The 21,732-nt window shown below is 43.7% G+C and overlaps 1 protein-coding gene across 2 annotated transcripts in view; it reads left to right on the top strand.

The window, feature by feature from the left end:
* Positions 1-21,732, top strand: part of SMYD2 (SET and MYND domain containing 2) — a 43,755-nt gene that overhangs the window by 20,969 nt on the left and 1,054 nt on the right. For both annotated transcript variants that reach the window (XM_084622241.1, XM_084622240.1), the window contains exons 5-11: positions 992-1,116; positions 4,725-4,792; positions 6,846-6,948; positions 10,137-10,247; positions 14,121-14,241; positions 17,729-17,903; positions 19,399-19,507. In XM_084622241.1, coding sequence (XP_084478367.1) covers positions 992-1,116; positions 4,725-4,792; positions 6,846-6,948; positions 10,137-10,247; positions 14,121-14,241; positions 17,729-17,903; positions 19,399-19,507 — 812 coding nt within the window. The remainder of the gene's footprint in view (positions 1-991; positions 1,117-4,724; positions 4,793-6,845; positions 6,949-10,136; positions 10,248-14,120; positions 14,242-17,728; positions 17,904-19,398; positions 19,508-21,732) is intronic.

Genomic DNA, 21,732 nt, shown 5'->3' with positions numbered 1-21,732 from the left:
ATTCTGTGTCTCCCCTCATTTGTCCCCATTCTTATGTGTGTCTCTCATTTGTGCCCCTCATTTTCAGCTCTTTTTCCTGTAGTCTCTCTCTTCACTGCTGTTTATATTTTGGGGGATGTAAAGGGGAATTGCAGCATTACTTTGCTTTGCAGGTGTGGCTTGGTACTCCTGCTGCTGTGTAGAGTAGGGAGGAGGACAGTGGTAATAGCTAGGCACTCCATTCTGCTTCTGTTGGAGTGAGAGCAAAGAGTGTCTCAGGCAGAGAAGGGACTGGGAAAATGCTCAGTCCACAGCCCCCTCGAAATGTCAGATGGCTTAGCTGCCCAGGGTTTCAGCTGGAACCATGAGTGGGACTGGATATAAAATACCAAGACAGGACCAGACAAGTATGCCAGGACACCACTGCTGATGCCTCAGGCCTTGCAAATGGTAGAGACCTTCATTGACTGCAAGTGTTTAGGACCTCTGCTATTAGAGATCCTGTCTTTTGGATGAGGGGCAGAACAGTCTCTTCCAGTGTTATACTGGGACGCTTTCAGTACTGACTAGGACACGTCTACATGGGGAAGGTCTGTCATGTTGGGAAATGTTTCACTAGCAAGATATTAAATGTGGCTTAGCACCTTTTGTAGATGGGGCCAAGTAGTGTATAAGACCATATTCACAGCCATGGTTAACCCTAGGGCTAACTTAACCATCAGCTAACAAGTTTTAAACACTACTGTTCTTGTTCTCAGTAAGGGGTATTGTGTTTAATCTCTTGTTAATAAAAAAAGCATCATCCAACATTTTCTAATCTCATGCATTTTCCCAGTGTATACACGTGGCCTTGGAAGGAGAAGCAATCACAACCACTTCTTGCAGTACCTCCATACAGCTGTTCCTTGGGGGGTCTCCCATCCAAGTTATGACCTGTTCTGACTTAGATATGGCTGCAGTTAACCAGGAGAGAGTTCTTTGTATTGAAACAGGATGTCTTCTTTATCCACAGACCTTGATAAACTAGACAATGAAAAGAGAGAACTGATTCAGAATGACATTGCTGCGCTTCATCACTTTTATTCAAAGCACATAGCGTACCCTGACAACGCTGCCCTTGTAGTCCTCTTTGCACAAGTAAGTTGGCTAGAATAAAATCCGTTTAGGTAGATGATATTGTGAGAATCTAGTCTTCATGAAAGAAGCGAAAGAAGCAAAAGACAGCAATGAGAACAGCCTTCCTTGGATCCAAACAGAGGTGGTAGTGGTAAAACATTGCTATGGTGTTCTCTCCCAGGCACCGGTTTCTACATGTGATCCGGTAATTCATTTATCACTGCTCTGGACGGGTGGCAAGGAGGCAGAATATCATTTTGGATAACATTTTGAAATCTTAAAATGTTTAATTTCACCTCTGTCTCTTACCTTGAATTTCACATATATCTAGACTGCATGTATCTTTTGGACACAGTAATAGTTGTGATGCTCTAAGAGTGACATTTCGCCTTCATGCCTGCATCCCCTCATTTCCCCCCCCCAAAAAAAAAGAAAAAAAAAAGTGAATGCACGTTTAAATCCAGAATTGCCAAGCATCACTCTGTCTTTCTGTCTGGACTCCCTGTTTAAGCCTCCAACAAAGGGTGCCGTGCCATCTGTGGTCGTAGGTTTTTGAGATGTGGACAACAGCCTACTATTGGACTGAGACTGCCCATTCCTTTTGTATAGGCCAGTGCCTACCAGTAAGAGGTCGTCATTGCTATTCTTACCTTAATTAGCGGTTAAACTGCTGTACTTCAGGTGAAAGTTCCAGTACCATATTCCATTACTTATCCTCTAAGCCATCTGGTTTCCCATGATTCACTTTTTGTTTTTGTTTGTTTTTTCTTTGGTGATTGAAAAGTTTTCTTTCTATTTTTTTTTTTGTAAGCGTTTTCAGTTTGCCAAGTGATCTAGAAAGAGATGCATCCAAACCTCTGCTTCGATTTAAGGAATCTGACCTGTCCAGATTCTTATTGTGATTTTGAATATTTTGCTGGAAAGCAGCCAGAGCCCACAAAGATTAATTGATTTTGACTAAAACAGTAGCTTCTCCCATGCTACTCTGTTCTTGGGCAATCTTGTCAGCTCCCACTGCTTCAGCTACTTTCTGCATGCTACTGACTCCTCATTTCCTTCTCTTGGGTACTGCAGACCCCTCTTCCCCAGCATCCCTAACATCCGCATTGCTCCCTTCTGTCCATACAAAACCCAGCTAATGAGATCAGCATCCTAGCCTGTCACTGTGTCCATGTTACGCTCTACACATTCCTCCAGGTCCATTCCCTGACACCCCTTCTTGATGACATCATGCTCAAGGGACTTGTCCCTTCCTTCTAGAGTCTGCATTACTCTGCCCCCACCTTTCTTCCCTGCTCTAGTCTCTTATCCTCTGTTGTATCACTGATGCCAGCCTTGAACGCCATTCAAGTTTCACAAACTTCCCTTTACACATGGAACACTCTCCCTGAATTAAACTCTAACCGACTAACCTCTTATCCTTCAAATCCCTTCTCCTGACCCATTTCTGCTATGATGCTTACAAGAAAGAGCCACCTACTGAGGACTATAGGTTGAGGGTAGTTGGAGGTGCCTGACACACACACACACACACACACACACACACTCTCTCACTCTCTCACACACACACACTCTCTCTCTCTCTTTTCTTTAAAAAACACTTACAAATCAATTGGAACCATCACATTTTGTGTCTGTCACCAGCCTATGTAACCCTATCTTCTTATTGCTGTTAACCCCATCCTCCTTCCCACCTGTTTTACGCTCACCTGTTTTGTGTCTTGTTTTAAATTTGATTGTCGGCTTTTGGGGCAGGATGTTTGTACAGCACCTAGCATGATGAGGCCCCCATCCTGACTGGGACCTTTGGATACTACCACACTACAAGTAATCATCATTAGAAGTTATTTTACCATTCTGAAGGTGGTGTTGGTGAGGACTCTTTATTTAGAACCATGAATTCTGCTTATGTAGTTCATTGGCCTTTATCTGAAGGATGGTCGAGGTGGGTTGGGGGTGGGGTTTCACACTGCTTGTAGAGTACATTCCTAACTGTAGTTTGGCTGGTGGAGCATAGGCGTGTGTTCCCGGTAGTTTCAGTAAAGAGGAAAGACGAGGGATTCTTTCAGGGGGCTTCCTGTGCAGTTGACAATCCTACTAGTTTATACTTGATTGGCTGCACCTGGGTCTGTTGTGTCTTCATTTGTCACTTGTGAGACAACAGTTGTGTTCATTCCATTTTGGTATCATCATGGAAAGGAGAGCTTATCGATACTGGCAGGGAGACATATGGGGGTTAACTTTCTGTTGGCATAAATGCAGCTGTCATCAAAATGGGGACTAAACTACTTGATTGGGGTTGACATGGATTTTAGTGACCGTGAACGTATACGGGAAGTGCAGCTTTAAATGTTGTTGTTTAGTGCACATGCATTGGCACTTAGACTGTCGTAGGCCAAATCCTGAAGTTCTTTCTTAGACCAAGGGCTTGTCTACGCTATCGCTTAAGTCAGTGTAAGTTACATCACTCAGGGGTGTGAAAAAGCCACCCCCTGAGCAGTGCAAGTTACATCAACTTAAAGTGCTGTGCACACCACACAATGTCAGCGGAAGAGCATCTCCCGCCACTGTAGCTTCCACCTCTCGCGGAGGTGGAGTAATTATGCTGATGGGAGAGTGCTCTTCCGTCGGCGCAGTGGGTCTGCACCAGACGTGCTACAGAGGCACAGCTGTACTGATGCGTGCAGTAGGGTAGACTAGCCCTAAGCTCCCATTGAAGCAATGAGAGAAAAAACATGAGTAGGGATTTCAGGACATGGCTTTATGGCCTGCTTGACTCCTCTCTTTCAAGTGTATTGACAAATATCTGGCCTTGTCCTGTGTCTGTGTAGTTTAATTAAACCGGTCTGCTTCTGCCCCTCCCACTATGTCTCCACTGTCATGTATTCCCAGTGTTCGCTTCTGCTCTATATTTTCCACAAAATTCAAGTTCTTCGTCCATTACTAATAAATAAATATTTGTACTGCAGGTGCAATTTGAGGCCTTGACCAGGTTGCAGCCCCACTGTGCCAGGCCCTGTGTGTCATATTCAAGGCACTGCACAGGCCCTTCACTGTCTGTCTGGTTTTGTTCACCCTCCCTTTTCTTTGTGCACATAGCTCTGTCCAGTCCTCTGTTGTTAGCATTCCTCTGGGCCAGATCCTGGTCCCACTGACATCTGTAGTTAAATTTCCATTTGAAGCAGGATTGGCCTTTTCTCTCCTCTGCCACTTCTCAACTTTGTGCCTTGTTTCACAATGTCCTCTCTGTTTGGAATTGTCTCGCTCTATACAGGCAACTTGTCCCTCCTTCTTCCAAACTCTTCTTAAGCCTCATGTCCTGTCCTTGGCTATCCAAATGCTGATGTCCTCTGTGTTGTGGTCTGATCCTACTCTGGTGCATGAGTCTTTTATCCTTTACATTTAGTCTGCCTAAAAGACTGTAAACTTCTCAACATGAGGACTCTGAACACCAGTAGCTCTGTAATAAATACCGACTAAGAATAAACAGAATTGCTACCAGATTACTTCAATTTACCGCTCACTGTGGTCTCTCATAGCCAGAGGAATATAGTATGTAAACATGGAATATTAAACCAGAAGATTGTGATTACCAGAGATCTAAGCTAATCACTCTCTCTTTTCCTTAGGTTAATTGTAATGGCTTCACAATTGAAGATGAAGAACTGTCTCACTTGGGATCAGCAATATTTCCTGAGTAGGTTGAATTTTATTTTTTAAACAATAATTTTTTTTTTTTAAAAAGCCCTGATACATGTTACAGACATGGTAAATTGAATTAACCCATGGTTATGTTTCTGTCTCTAATGAAATACTCCAAGGTACTGGAGTTGTAGCACAGTGGCTTCAAAGAACTGTCTAGTGTACATAGAGGGACATGTATAGTACTGTGCAATGGAGTTGTGCAAACTTTTTTTATAATGACGTTTCCCCTGCTTTTGTTGGAAACCCAAAAGCCAGGCCGTCTTTGCCAAAGAGTTCAAGAGGGTCCACCTACCTTTTGATAAGGGTAAAGTTTCAAGTGGCTGTGAACCAGTTTATGATTTTAGACATTTTTGATTTAAAAACTTAATAATTTCAGCAGAGTTACTCTTTCAGTTTGTTTTGAAGCCATGAAACTCAGGGTGTGAACCACACCTAGATTGATATGAACCAGTGGGCTTCTAGTGATCAAAAGAATTTGAAAATAGTTGCATAGATGACTTCCCCCATAAAACCTTCCCATTTTGTTTTTAGTTTGGTGGAATCCTTAACCTGGTGCTCTCTGACCAAGTGATTAGACTTTGTTCAGTGCCATCTCCCTAGCTTTGTTCCTTTTTAAGTAGCATATCTCCTTCATACATCCCTCCAACCTCCTCCTCCGATGTTTAACAGTGTGATGTTATGTTGCCATGACAGTGAAAAATTATGTACAAACTCTGTCAGCTCTAGAAATAAATCACAGATGTTATTAAAGTGCTGTTCGTGGAATAGGAGCCTTTCTAGTGCTCAAGAGGAAGAAAGGTGCTCCTTCAAGGGAGTTGGTATGCAAATTCCCCTCTTGCTGCTCACAATATAGCTAAGGAGATGACTATAAGCCCATATTGAAGGCATTGCTTAATCTGAGTTTTCTGGGCACATGCTTCCATCGACATCAGTGGGAGCCACAGGGTGGTGGTTGGTTGTATTACCGTAACATTTAGAGTCCCCGACTGAGGTCCGGGTGCCATTGTGCTAAGTGCAGTTTATGTTGTACATAAACAGAATAAAACAGTCCTTCCTCCAAAGAGTTTACAGTCTCTAAAAAGACAAGGCAAAGGGTGAGAGACAGGCAGTGATGCTGTTGTCCTATTACAGATGGGGAACTGTGGTACAGAGAGATTAAGTGACTTACCCAAGGTCACAGAGGCAATCTATGGCAGAACAGGGAATTGAACCTAGAGCTTTTGAGTGTCAGTCCAGTGCCTTAACCGTAAGACCATCCTTTCTGTCTGAAGGTGCTCAGCAACTCTGTGAATTAGGCCTTTCGAATTTAACAATTATACCGTTGAGCTAAGATTTCTCCTTGATCTCTGACCAAAGAAGCAATTATTATTTTGGGGGTAGGGTTAAAGAAGGTATTTTAGCTACTGTGTCTAATAAAACAGACAAACTGAATTTTCTCAGAGCCCAGAGTGCTGGGGGACATACTTTTCCCCAGCAGTTAAGATTTTTTTACACACTTTTTGTGTGCATAACTGAAAAATAATTTTTTTTTAGACTTGGGGCCTGCTTTTGCTCTCTGTGAAGTTGATAAAAGTTTTACTATTGGTCTCGGACTCCAGTGCAAACAAGTGGCTTTTTGTGTACTAAGTTTCTGTCTGCATTGCTTTCAAGTATAATAATACTCGTGTTCCTCTTCCCCAAGGGATTCCCCAGGCACTTCTCAAGCTATGAGCCTGGCTCTGGTCCCACTGAGACTTGCCATTGACTTTACAAGGCCTGCTCCCATTATACATACCACTGTAATATAGTCACCTTTGGACAGCAGCTACACACTAGCATTTGGCAAGCTGCACAACAAGGGATGGAAGGACAATTTGTCTGATCCTTCCCTATTCATTAGCAAGACAGTTGGTTGTAATTTTATAATAACCATACTATAGCCTTTCCTAAGGTTACTTATGTTTTTAGCTGAGACACATCTTGCAGAGCAAGGTGACTTGAGCTGTTAGATGCTGAAGTGATGCTTTTTGCTTTCAGACACAAAAATTGCTCTTTTGCTTTTACAGTGTTGCACTGATGAACCATAGTTGTTGCCCAAATGTGATTGTAACCTACAAAGGGACCTTAGCTGAAGTCCGAGCTGTTCAAGAGATTGAACCTGGAGATGAGGTAAATGCATATCATGAGAGTGTAAATGCAGTGGTGTGTGAGTATGCACGTGGTAAAGTGGGAGTGGACTTGGCTTGTCAAGCATTGCTCCAGTTAAAATGGAAGCCTCTTCCTCATGTCTCTTGTCTTTCAATCAGTTCTGAAAACTCACTTAAAAAAAAAAAAATCAGGGGTGGGGCAAGGGGAGACAGTGTCTTTTTGGTGGTTAGAGCAGGGGAATGAGAGGCAGGGCATTGGATCTCTGCCACCAGTTCAACGGAGGAACCTGACCCCTCTGTGCCTCGCTTTCTCTATCTGTAAAATGGATGTAAGTAGCTAGCCTTGAGGCTTGAGTTATTGATGTTTAGCTGATGCTTTGAGATCCCCATATGAAAAGGGTCAAATGAATGTAAACTATTATTATTATTACTGTAATAATTACCATTACCAATATAATAGTATTGTAAGGAAGATGTGGAGATAGACAGAACAAGACCAAGTAAAAGGGGGACTGATCATTTCTCTGCTATCCTATTTCTGTCTGGACAGAGCAATCACATAACATGGAACTCATCCATACCAGACTGGATAAAACAGGACCATGCTGTGAAAGAATGATGTTATTTTGACCTCTGTGATTCCGGGGGGGCAAGACTGTTAATGAAGGCTGGATTGAATTTCCTCTGACTAGAACTAGGCTTTTTAGGTTGCGTCCAGCCCATCTGGGTCAGTCACTGATCTTTAACAATGTGTCTTCATCAGCAAAGACCACCTATATCTGTTAAATTTATCTTGGGCAGGGTGGGGGGAGGTGCTTGAGTGAGTGCAATGGTGCATTTGCTAAATAATGATGGAGTTTGTGTAGGATTTCACTGTTAGACCTTCGATAATGGCATATGAATGATAAAGGTTAATGTTAAAATAAGTTTGAGGTTAATTTTGGTAGCAATTGTCTGTCTGTCTGTCCTATTTTATTTATTTATTTATTTATTTGCTTTGGCTTTTTATTTGTTTAAGTGTAATGAAAATAATGTGACTGAAGTCACTAAGAGGAGGAAAGCTGTTTGGGGTCAGACTGTGAACACTCCTTACTGGCGATGGGTAAAGAGTTACTCGCCTGAGTAATGGGACAACCCAGGTGTATGATGACTCCTCATTCTGAGTAGGGGAGTTGGTCACAGTAACAGCAGCACACATTGCAAACAAAGTTTAATTAATGCACGTGAGATAATTACAAAGTGGCTATTTATTGTGACATCCTGGACATAGTATCTTTTTATAATGGACTTACTGTTCGTGGGGTTAAAATGAGAACTATAGCACGTGACATCCGATGAAGTGAGCTGTAGCTCACGAAAGCTCATGCTCAAATAAATTGGTTAGTCTCTAAGGTGCCACAAGTACTCCTTTTCTTTTTGCTAACACATCTCTGGACACCTTGACTTTTAAAGCTGGACTGTTATTTACAAGACAATTGCTGGCCCTTTGGTAGAAAATTCCCAAAACCGGAATCTTGTATCCCATAATTGGTCTTTTAACATTTAAAAAGTGTGCAGTGTGTGGACAAAGTGTGTTGGAATGAATCACTTTGCTTGTGTACTACAGGCATGTGGCCTGTGTCTCCATCTTCTGGTTCAGTGTAGCCATTGCATCAGAAAACGGTCCGTTTCCACATACAGCTCCTGCATCTGTGCTTTGTGCCTGGGGAAATAAATTGAGTGCCGGCATAGAATAAAAACAAGTATAACTACTGAGTGAAACTGATTGCTGTTAAGAGGGCAACAGACCAGAAAAGACTAGATCAGATTAGCACAGCATTTTAAGACTTGGTTCAACTTCCTTATTTCTCGCTTATTTTTTTGCTCTTCACTGACAACATGGTCAACTGTGCTGTGTATTTAGGATGTTTCTTAGGAGGATACCATTTTAAAACACAAAACAGTTTAGTTAGTTGCCAAGAGTTCCATTGTGCAGGGCTCAGAGGGAGAGGGTAATTAAAACTAAAACTAATGAATGAGAAATGCCTGTAAAATGACCTATAATAATTTTTTTGTACTTAAAAATATCACTGCTTTACATTCTGATTTTTTTTTTTTTTAAATACCCTTTCAGAACTGAAGCACTGGCTCCCTTTTGGAAAGTGGAAATCTCCCCAATAAATTAAAGCTCTGTCCTAAATTTTCCAAAGCTGCTAGTGATTCTGGGTGCCCAACTGGAGACACCGTAAAGGGACCTGATTTTCAGAAAGAGCAGAGCACCCAGCCTCTGACAGTCAGGCCCCTTGAAGGTTTCTCAAGTTGGACACCCCAAATCACTAAACACTTAGGCCCCAGTTTCTAGCCTGGCAGGAGCCCAAGATGGCACACTTAAAGCCATGACATATTTAGGTACAGAAAAGCTCTCTTGCCCCGTCCAGAATCTTGCGGGTCCTGAGCCTCAGTCAGAGGGGAAATTCCACCCTTAGAAGGAGGACGCATTTCTCTGGCAGATTGAATTAATGAAATAGCGACTGATTGGAGCTGCTGAGAAGTTTTGAATGTAAGAATTAGTCCCTGGGAGGTGGGATTAGTGGATAGGTGATGTGATTGTAGGGATGTGATATGTTGTACAGCAGGGGCGGGCAAACTTTTTGGCCTGAGGGCCACATCGGGTTTCCAAAATTGTATGGAGGGCTGGTTAGGGGAGGCTGTGTCTCCTCAAACAGCCAGGCGTGGCCCAGCCCCCACTTCCTATCCGACCCCCCCCACTTCTCGCCCCCCGACGGCTCCCCCAGGACTCCTGTCCCATCCACCACCCCCTGTCCCCTGACCGCCGCGACCCCTATCCACACTTCTAGCCCCTGATCACCACCCCTAACTCCCCTGCCCTCTATCCAACTCCCCCTGCTCCCTGCCCCCTTACTGCGCTGCCTGGAGCACCGGTGGCAGGTGCCGGAGCACCGGGTCAGGCCACGGCTCTGCAACTGCGCTGTACAGCTACCCAGAGTGTGGCGCGGCGTGCTGAGGCTGCGGGGTAAGGGGGACAGCGGGGGAGGGATGTGGCCTGCGGGCCATAGTTTGCCCACCTCTGTTGTACAGGTATATGGTGATCTGATTATATTAGATATTTGAAATATATGGATTGTGTGTATGTGGTGTTTATTATAAAATGTGGGTGCACTTACTTTGTTACATACATTTTTTTATTGATTTGATATGTTTTTCCTCTAGATTTTTACCAGTTATATCGATCTGTTGTACCCTACAGAAGATAGAAATGATCGGTTAAGAGACTCCTATTTCTTCACCTGTGACTGCAGGGAATGCATTACTAAAGAAAAGGTAATATAACCAGGGTATAGAAGTATGTTCCTGATGACCTACCCACATACCAGAGGCTTTCATGCTGTTTTCTATCTGACTAATCAGATTTGGAATGTAGGGAGTGCTTTCTGTCTGAGACCGTCTCTCATTCCCTTTCTCTCCACTGTAACCATAAAGTATCATGGAATATCCTAGTAGGTACTTGCTTAAAGGTAATATGAAAACTGTTAGACCCGGGTTTTTGTACTGAGTGTCTCCACAAACGGGATGTACGGGGCATTTGGCACAGAAATCAGTTGTTTTTTTCTGACTTTGGTATTCTTTCCTTCCTCCCCCGCATATTGTGAAATTCTCTTGGTTCTTCCTGGCTTTCTGAAGGTATCCCAGGATGCAGCTTTACAAATATCAGAAGTCTCGCTGCAGTTCATGGTACCAGTGATGTACTGAATGATTGATTAATTCTGGTCTTTCTTCTGTGAACCAAGAAGTACCGCAAGGATTTCACAGGGGGAACTTAGGGCTTGATCATGAACCCATCGGTGTCAATCCTGGCTTGCCACTGACTTCAAAGAGTGCAGTTAAAAGAGTTAATTAAAACCTAATTCTGTGCTGAATGGCTCCCACAGCCTGATAATTGGGGATTTTCAGCAAACAAATCTCTGCTTAACTGAGTTCTTGTTCTTGCGCAGCAGATCAGCTTTAATGTGACAATACATGTATGACACTAACTATCAGATGGGCTAACTTTTGTATCATTTCCATGACCTTGTGTGTTACCCTTGTTATATGTAGTCTGAGGAAAAAAGGCATTGTGATGGTAGCTGTAGGAACAAGGTTTCAATGAAAGCTCTTTATTAAAAAGAAATTGATCTTTGTCTTGTTAGGCAGAAAAAATAATTGATTTGTTACATACTGTAGCTTACAGTTAACTGTACAAATTAACTAAGGACCTATATATAGATGGCTTTATTTTAGCAGGAAATATGTCACAATTACCAGGCTGACTGCCCCTCTGACCCCTCTTGATTTCTTTGAGTACACCCTCTTTCAGGTCTTGCCTGTAACTCTCCGCTTTCTGAGGGTGAAATTACACGGTTCTCCCACTCAGATCAGATACTGGGCTGCAGGCCCCTGTGATCAACCATGATTATTCAGCAGGACTGACTTGTGCCCAGCACCTGCAGCTCTGTTCTCTCTAAGCCAAAAACAGTGGTAAGCAGTGACCGGCGTCTCCTTAAAGCAACATATTTAATATGACAAAAGCATTAAGAAAAAACAAGACTTAAAACAGTAAAACTAACAATACTCATGTCTAGTTTACCAGGTATCTAACTATTTTCAACATAAGGATCCTGTAGGTCTAAGATTCTTATGGACCCCTTGTGAGGTGGGGTCTACAATCCTACACAAAAGAAAGGCAGGCAGGGGGTGAGAAGCCTGCCTGCCTGCAGACACAGTCCCACCCTACCACAGCTGTGAGAAATCTCAATTAGGGAGAGAGAAGGCCCCAGCTAGTGTAGCTAATGAGGGCAAACCCAAGTATAAAGAGGGAGGAAGAGACCAGGTAGAAGAGCTCAAGACTTCAAGGGAGTAATAACTCTCTGTTAGAGGAGCTAGTGCGTGCCTGCCTCTGAGAGACTACTTCTCTCCTGGAAGTACAAGGGAGGTAGCTGGAGATGGGAGCCTTAAGGACCAAAGGTTTTTTTACTCCTTTATGTGATGTTTATGGACTTGGCCTCTTTTTCTTGCTGATTGGATTTATGCCACTGTTGCCTGGTCCAGGACTGACCTAGGCTGCTTGAGCTGGGTCTTTGTACAAGGTGGTGTCAGTCGCTGCTGACACCCCTCCTGAGAGTCTCCTTAGTGAAGTCTGTTCCCATAATTCACAAACCGTCGTCCTCCTGCACCCCCACACTTCCCTGAGAGAGAATGTCCTTTCAAAGCTGCTTAGTCCTTTTGATCTCCAGGTTCCCAGCCTGGCAAAATAAAACTTGCTTCTTCCTTGGAGACAGGATGTAGGATCCTTGAAACTAACCCCTTCCTGTGTTGTCTTTCAAAGGTGTGCCTGGATATTCTTATCTGGGACCATTGTGTTGCTTTCCTGCTTGTTCTCGCTGTAGTTCCCACTGATTTTAAGCATTTCAGACATATAATAAATATTCCACAACCCCCAGTATATATTGGTTTCCCATTACTGATATGCTACCTAGTTATTCTTAGATTATTGTATAGGAACTCCATGACCATCACACTCAGTTTTCTTAAAATATAAATATAGGGTGAAATCCTGCCCCTGTTGAGGTCAATGGGAGTTTTTGCCACTGGCATCAGTGGCGCGGCGATTTCACCCATAACATTTAACAATGTACCACTCACAAAACAACCTGTCACTCTACCTCTTATGGAAATATCTACAGTCAAAAGGACATGAAAGGGAAGTATGGAATAGGATTCATTTTCCATTGAATTAAGTTTCTTGGTGAGCCTAAAGTGTCTGGGTTTTTATTATGGGAATTCCGAAAACTTGTGTCAAATAAGCAGTGAAACTTCTTATTTTGAAGTGGTTTAGTAACTGACGGTATGTCCAGTTACTGCACTTTACAAATCTGTGTAAAATCAATACTGGAAAACTCTTTTGGTGTATTGACAAAGGAGGGTGATGTCAGATGAGCGGATCAAGCAAATGCAGAACAGTGGACAAAATCTGCTGTTATACCTATGCAATGGGGCCAGACTGGTTGAAATTCTGTGTCTTGTGTTATGCAAGTGAGACTAGATCATAATGGTCGGTCTGGCCTTAAGATCTGTGAAATCTGTACTGTGACTGAATGCAGAATTTGGCTGTGTATATCTTTAATTTTAAATGATTTGGAAAGGTGAATTTAGAGAAGTTTGATTAGTTCTAGTCCTGCAAGATGCACTGCATGGACAGTAGAACCTTGCTAATCTGCACTTCGTTAGTGTGCACACTAACGATCACCTACTCACAACTGGCAGTCTTCCCCCACCTCTCAAAGATCACATAGCAAAGACCGAGAGGCTTCTGACACCAGGAGGTCGCACTTTAGATTGAACTGGGGTTCACACTAGATGCTTTTAAAAACCCAATGTCATAAGGCAGCAGTTCCGAGCTTTAGAAATTCTTGGAGAGCATCATAGCGTCTAACTGGGGACATGTTCTTAGCCTTCTTGGCGAGGCAGAGGGGCAATTAATCTTCAGGGAGCGCTCGTACTAGGTGAGGAAGCCATTGCAGAGATAACGAGAGCAAGCTGTAGCTTTCTGGTTTGTAGTTGACCCCACAAACCAGCACTGTGTCTGAGAGAGCCATTTTGCCACATCATCCCCCACAGCAACTATATCCTGGCTTGTACCAGTGTAGTCTGGTACTTCTGAGGCACCTATTGTACGGTGCCCAGCACTATTCAAGAGAGAGCAGGGGGGTTTGAGTCCTGAGGCAGGGGCTTGTGAGATGGAGTCAGAGGCGCTGCCGAATCGGTGCACTTTGCACCACTTGTAGCTTCCCACCAACACTGTGGAGAAACTATTGCAGATGGATCTGAGTTGAAGACCTTATCGCAGTTGTTGCAACCAGCTGATAAAAGTGACATTTATAAAACACCTTGGGATAGCTCTTGCGTTGTGGACGCAGTCATCGTCCAGGAGTTTGCAAGCTCAGAGCATTCCAGCCGAAGGTTTAGAGAAAAATTACAGAGGAATAGTTTACTTTGTCTGTTTTCTCCCCTACAGATTTCAGTGATTTCTTTGTGGGAGCCTAACATTCCAACCATGCCTTTTATTTTATTAATGTTATGTAGCTTTTAAACTGTGTGGATGTTCCTTTACCTGTGAGGTTTGGGATTGCATTTGTAATTCTCATGTGCTTCCTTCAGGACAAAGATAAATTGGAAATCCGCAAACTGAGTGAACCTCCATCAGCAGAAACTGTCCAAGACATGATCAAATATGCCCGAAATGTGATTGAGGAATTCAGGAGAGCCAAACACTACAAATATATCCTTTGCCTTGCCTTTCTCTTGCCCCTGATGGCTTGTTTTGCAATTTTTAAATCTTTTTGATATCCTGAGGCTCACTCCTTTTAAACTCCCCCTACCTCCCACAATGCACTTCTGAAGGCAGTTAGAAACTAGACAGTGTTGTTCTCCTCTTTGTTTGTGAAGAGAGAGTTTTCTCTGAAGTGGATGCGTGCGTGTATGAGAGGGATTGTCAGAACATTGTGTTGCTGCCTTCTCTTTACAAAATGTGGTGTTATGCTGAAGAATGTGTTTGTTTCCCTTTAAACTGAAAATGTTTCCTGTCGTGAGTCAGGTACGTTTTAACAGGTAGAAAATATTCAAGTAGATCCACCACTTCCCAGAGCTAGATGGCTTTTTGGCCAATCTGTGTTTGTGCAGAAGCCCATACTTTTGAAGACATAATGGGTAGAAAAATAAAGAACTGAGCCAACAGCAGGATGATTTAAAAACCTTTAAAATGTCAACACAGTTAGGAACGTTAGTGATACTATTTACAGAGAGTCTGGACTTACTGTCCTGAAGTGAAGGACCAGTCCAGTGGACCTCAGTGGCTGTGGCCCTTAGCCAAGCCATACAGGCTAATTGCTCACCGCCAGAAGTTTCCTTCTGTTGGCATCCAGGCCAAGTCTATGTTGGTTGCTTTTTTAAAGTGTTACATCTGACCTAGCCTCAGCCCAGAGTGCACTCATAGACTTTCACCCCTTTATACTAGATCTGGATTTGGCCCTCTGGCTGCATCTGCCCTGATTTGACATGTGACAATTTAGCCCTTGAGAATATCTGGGGACTTGACACCAGAATCAGTGGATCGGGAGGTAGTAGGGGCCGGTGGTTGATGTTAAAGGGTCTCCCTAGCTGAACTCAGCGATGTCAAGGGCCATGAAGATTTAATGATAGAATAGTCTTGATTTTAAACGTTGGAAGGAGTGGCTACAAGGCCTTAATCAGGGGGTCTCTCTGTTCTTGTGCAACACCGAGGGTTGCAGCACCTCTGCAGAGCAGCAGCTGCAAGCACCTGTAAAAATAAAACTGAGCTGAGCGTCCCACCCTGCATGCTGAGCCTGGTTTTGCAGCAGAGGCGATAGGTGTGGCCCACAGAAAACTGTTTCCACTGATGATTACATTGTAAACTCTTCAGGGCAGGGATTGTGTCTTCATATGTGTTGCACAGAACCACTCCCTGGTCGTGACTGGGATCTGCCTTTGCTCGTGCAAAATAAGCATGGAATAGAGCCATGGAGGAAAACCCTTCAAAAGGCTTTTAAAACTAGATGGGGTTTGTTTGTATTTTTAATCTTAAAAACAAAAAGCTTGCTTGAGCAGTTTAACCATCCACCTGACATCCTGGGTGAGAGAGGAGCGCAGAGCAGACCCAAACGTAAGATCATAGAACATCAGGGTTGGAAGAGACCTCAGGAGGTCATCTAGTCCAACCCCCTGCTCAAAGCAGGACCAACCCCAACTAAATCATCCCAGCCAGGGCTTTGTCAAGCCTGACCTTAAAAACTTCTAAGGAAGGAGATTTCACCACCTCCCTAGGTAACCCATTCCAGTGTTTCACCACCCTCCTAGTGAAAAAGTTTTTCCTTATATCCAACCTAAACCTCCCCCGCTGCAATTTGAGACCATTACTCCTTGTTCTGTCATCTGCTACCACTGAGAACAGTCTAGATCCATCCTCTTTGGAACCCCCTTTCAGGTAGTTGAAAGCAACTATCAAATCCCCTCTCATTCTTCTCTTCTGCAGACTAAATAATCCCAGTTCCCTCAGCCTCTCCTCATAAGTCATGTGTTCCAGTCCCCTAATCTTTTTGTTGCCCTCCGCTGGATGCTTTCCAATTTGTCCACATCTTTCTTGTAGTGTGGGGCCCAAAACTGGACACAGTACTCCAGATGTGGCCTCACCAATGTCGAAGAGGGACGTGATCATTCCCCTCTATCTGCTGGCAATGCCCCTACTTACACAGCCCAAAATGCCGTTAGCCTTCTTTGCAACAAGGGCACTGTTGACTCATATCCAGCTTCTCGTCCACTTTAACCTCTAGGTCCCTTTCTGCAGGACTGCTGCCTAGCCATTCGGTCCCTAGATCATCTAATGGTACACTAAGAGTGGAATTTTCTACAACTGTTGCAGAATTGCCCATGTACAAATTCCCCATCCCTGCATCAAGGCTGAGAAAAGGTTTGGGACACATGGCATGGGGGACTACAAACTGCATCTGGCCACAGGGGCATATAGTTACACCTCCTATTTCAACATCTCTCCCATAAGTGCTTTCACATCCTCTACATAAGATTTTTCATGGCACTGCTCTACAGTGAGTGACAGAAGTCATTTCTTCTTCTGCCTCCAGAAGACTCACCATTTCACAAAGAGCCCGTGCTACTTCTGGACCCTTCTCCATGGAAACACACAGGTATTCCTGTTGAAGTGGATAACAGCAACTGAAGAAGCAATGGTCTCAATTTCATGATTAGATGAACACCAAGGATTTGGGGTTGAGTGCTACTCTGTCCCTAAACCACCCAGCACTTGTGATTGCAGACATCTAGAGTGAAGCCTTGACCCCACTGATGTCAATAGTAAAACTCCCATTGACTTTAGTGGAGCCAGGATTTCATCCGTAGACCTTATTTTTAACGATAGTTGGTGGGAACTGTTTTGGCACTGCACAGGTTTTTCATTGACGTGTGACATGAAAGCCTCTATTCTGTAGAGAGGCAGTGTGATCTAGTGGACTGAGCATGCCCCAGGAACTCCAGTGTTCTAATCCTGGCTCTTGCTGCATCACCTTTCCGTGCTCCGGTTCATCCAAGGAGTAAGACAGTACTTGTCTCCTTCCCAGGGGCGTTGTGAGGATTAGTGTTTGCAGAGCACTTTGAAGAGCTCCGGAATTGCACACACATTTCTCTCTTGCACACACCCTTCTGAGCATTCCAAGAGTAATTTTTAAAGGAAACAGTTTAAATTCCATAATCTACAAATGTTATACAAGACCACCCCTCATGCCGCACCTCACTATTCAATGGTATTTACCTGTCATTTCTGGTCTTCCCTCAATTTTATAGTAAGTACATGGGGAATTCTGCAACAGTTACGGAAAATTCCACTCTTCACTAGCCCCTGCGGCCATGCTGCACTGCACTGCCCCCCCCCCCCAAAGTACACCGGCACTGGTGCAAGAAAACCATTCAGGACTTAAAGCTGGGTTTGCAGGTCTGACAATTAAGAGGTGGGGGGGGGGGCATGCAAACTGAGCACACTTGATCTGGAGTTGCTGAGACCAGGAACCCCTTGATGCCATTTTTTAATAGTCCCATTTTCAAAGAAGAGCTGTACTCAAAGAAAAGCTTCTCAAAACCATTCTTTACTGGACAACCATAAGGTGGGTATCCTCAAGCTGTACAACACAGGTTTGTAGTTGGAAACCACTCATGTAACGTGTTCCTTGACTCCACTGTACCCCCTAGTGAATTACTGGAGGTTTGTGAGCTCAGTCTGGACAAGATGGGCTCCGTGTTTGAAGATAGTAATGTTTATATGCTGCATATGATGTATCAGGCCATGGGAGTCTGTCTGTACATGCAAGACTGGGATGGTGCATTGCGCTATGGGGAAAAAATTATCAAACCATACAGGTAAATTTAAGAGCTTTTATTTTTAATTATATAATGCAGTAAGTTGAACACATGTTTAAACGAAACATATGGGCAGGCATCACTAATCTGATTGCACGTTGTATAGAGATGCACTGTACAGAAGTGAATGTTCATGGCCTGTTTAGAAGGAGATGCAGGACCAGATTGTCAGTGTTTACTTGATCAGAATAGGGCCAGGGTATTAACAATACTTGGCTTTTTGCAAATTCCTGCCACAGAATTGCAGGACCTGTTTACACTCCCAGCTGTGTTTCCTTATATTGGTGCCTGTACTAATCTTGCCTAGTTAATGAAACATGTGGTCATCTCTAATATTGTATTGATAGTTTGCCTAAGAGTAGTTTTTTAATCTTACCCCTGTCTGAATACTGTAGCTAATATCCTGGCCCTTGCATGTTAATAGAGATTCCAGTCGTCCTGTTGGGGGGTGATGAATGAAATGAACCGTGATGGCTACAACAAGGCTCTTTTCCCATTGAATGGACTGGGCAGCAGAGGGAGCTTGAACTCTGCTTCTCCTGATTCCCAGACTGAGCTTGTCAAGTCCTTGATGTTCTTGGCTACCTCTCCCTTGGCGTCTGAGCCTGAGAGAATGTGCAAACTCCGGGCTCTTGCATCGGGACAGGGTAGCACAGCCCAGGCCAACTAGAGCCACCCCGATGTTACCTTTGAGAGGAAAACAAAGAATCTCCCTTGTTTGATTTCTTTTCTGGGCCATGCTTCCCTAGTTTGTTACAGATAGTACATTATGCATGGGTCTGACCCTGCCACAGGTCTCCCCAGGAAATTCTCATCGAAAGGTGTAATTTGCTCTCCAGCTGAGGGCGTGCAAGTGAACCTTTCCCTTTGGATGCCAGTGTAAAGTCCTAGATCAGCTGGCAGGGAGCTGCGATTGTGCTGGCTCTCTTTCTCCCCGGGGGCTGAATAGTATTTATCATCCTTGTGACTTGCCCAGCTTCCACTGGCTCAGAGACTGGCATTCCAGGTCAGTGGCTGAACCCAGCTCCTGCAGTTTAGTTTGCTGCAACCGTAGAGCTGCATTCCAAATACGGGTTCTGTACACCCCCTCCGTCACCCACGTACACACAATGCTGACTGCGTGCCTTTGGAATACAAAGAATCCTTGGTGCTTAGGAGTGGGGGTGGCTCTGGGAATTGGTAATGATACAGAGCTTTTTCACCCTTTTTGTTGGCCAGATTAAATCCAGTGACTGCAAGTCACTGCCACCTGATTGCTGTTCAGAGGCCTGGGGTGCGTGAAATGAACGTTGTGGTCTCAGTCCAATTCTCAGTTGTGTCCACATCCCACAAACAATAGATACTAACTCATGGCAGCCACAGCAGAGAGTGCAAGGATTGAATGGGCAGGAAGAAGGAACCAGCTTCTCACACCTAGAGCCAGGGAGAGGGGTTGTGGGGAAATATTGTGGAAATTTTTTGCAGGATCTGATTAAGCCAAGTTTTTCTTTTGCAGTAAGCATTATCCTTTATATTCTCTGAACGTTGCCTCCATGTGGCTGAAGTTAGGGAGGCTTTATATGGGACTTGAAAACAGAACTGCTGGAGTTACCGCTCTAAAAAAGGTATTTCCACCCTTACCCAATAACTAACAATTTTAGCTAGGCATGTGATTGTTGAAGTGTTACCATTTCTTAACCGATGAATGACTTGCTAGAAAACTTATCATGGCTTGTATTTATTTACTTGATTTTCATCCTTTCCTTAATTCATTGTGTGTTTTGTTATAAAGATGCAATGCAACTGCTGTTACATCATTTCACTGTCTGTTATGCAAAGCAGGTCTTTCCTGATCTTTTCACAATTAACTTTAATACTGCAGAATCAAAATAGTACAGTATGTGTCATGTTCCCTGCCTATTCCCTTCATTGAGTCAGAGTTCCACTTCAGCTAGAGAAGTAACTGTGGGTGCAGTTGCATTTCATTTACATCCTTGTTGAATGAGCTATGTATCTTCCTCCCACCCACCCACCAGTCCTGGCCTCTGAAGCATTACACACTATTTCTGTGGTTCATATATTGTTGAGTTGTTCAAAAACTGAACATGTTTCTGGCTCTCACTCATTCTGGAATAGGACACAGGCAGATTAATTTTCATTAGGTGGGTTGAATTTTTAATGCATATGATAGATTATAGCGTGCTGTGATAGCAAACCCCTGACATTTTACTTTGATTCCTCTCCTCCCATTACTAATCTGTAGTGTGTTTCATGATCCTTTCTTCCCCCTGTTGTTTTTGGCTGAGTACTCTCTCTTTGATACAAGTAAATACCTTTTTGGTTTCTTTAGCCTCTTTTTGTTTCTGTTACTTGGGTCTGGAATTCCCTGATTTTTGTAGAGGTTTATTTTTAGGTAAGACAGACTTGAGCCGGTATTAAAGGAGACCTCCAGCCTACAAGAGCCTGCATAAATTACATATTTTAAATGTATTTTTTAAACAATTTAATGTTGGTCAGAATACAAACAGTGCAGGAAAATCTGTTGGCAGTCAGTTTCCCAACATAAATATCTTTTTCTAAAGACTTATTTCCAAAAATAGCCTACAGGAACACTTGAATAAACTGGCAAAAGCATCCTAGATAGTGGTGCTGCATCTTGAGGCTTATTAGAAAACAAACCAATTATCTTTTCACATCTCTTTGGAAATAGCTCAGACAGGATCTTTAGATTTCATCCTTTGAGTGAGATGGGAAAGCACAGGTCGTTGGTGCTATTCAGGTGGAAGTTTAAATCTTCTAAAGCCAAAACCAGTAGGGGATAATCCTAGTAAATATTTCCTTGGTAAAATGGGTTCTAAGATGTTGTGAGTTCTTACTCCATGGTCTCTCAGGCCATGCACACTGTATCTAGCCATTTGATAGCATTGTCACCAGCCTGGTGAAGAACTGGGAGCCCACAGTCAAAGTTAGTCAGCAGGCACTCGTCAAGGATACGCGACAGTCTGAAGTTGACCACATCGTGGGTCGTTACAGAAACACCATTTGAAGAGATTGGCCGCACAATTACCCAGTCCTGTGCAAAACCAGTTCAGGAATGACCACAGGTGCCTTGGTCAAAACCGGATGGGCAGGTGGTTGGGTCAGTGACAAGAGCGTGATTAATGACAGTCAGCACTGCCCACTTGTTATGCCAAGCAGATTCCACAGTCATGTCCTGTGGTGGCATAAGTGACCAGAAAGGGCGTCTATAAGACGTGCAAAGAGTTGAAGGCGGTTGGAGAGATCTGAGTACAGAGGCAAGTTGCTGTTCTCACTGATCTTGGCCAGGAGCCCCCCACAGTGAATATGAGATGGTGGTATGTTACTAAGTATTGGCAGCTATGGCAACAGAGTTGCATGTAAAGTCCCGGTAACAATGCGCATAGCTTTTAAGTTTTACATCAAGCAGCCTTCTGAAACAAGCAACACCAGACGAGAGCACAGTACTCTACTGTTGAATAGCAGAGGACAAGGGCTGATGTTCTAAGCGTCTGGGCGCTCACACCCCAGGTTGAGCTGGCCAGTTTTCTGAGCAAGTTGTTCCAAGGGCTAACTTTGGCTGATGTCTTCTTCAAGTGGTTGTGGTACATCAATGACCTATCCAGTGTCATGCTAAGGTAAACAGGGTTTGGGTTGCACTGCAGGCATTGGCCATTTAAGAAAATATTTAACTCATGGCATGGGCTTGCATTATGCAGATGAAATGTGATTGAAACTGGAAGAGCTTGGCTGCAGGTGTCAGACTACAGGTATAGGAGAGGAGTTGAGCTCATTGCTCTGGAACAGCTGTCAAAATATTCCCTACTCCAGC

The sequence above is a fragment of the Lepidochelys olivacea genome (assembly GCF_965140295.1).
Source record: "Lepidochelys olivacea isolate rLepOli2 genome assembly, chromosome: 3".
Lineage (NCBI taxonomy): Eukaryota > Metazoa > Chordata > Testudines > Cheloniidae > Lepidochelys > Lepidochelys olivacea.
This window is presented reverse-complemented; position numbering and strand designations above follow the sequence as displayed.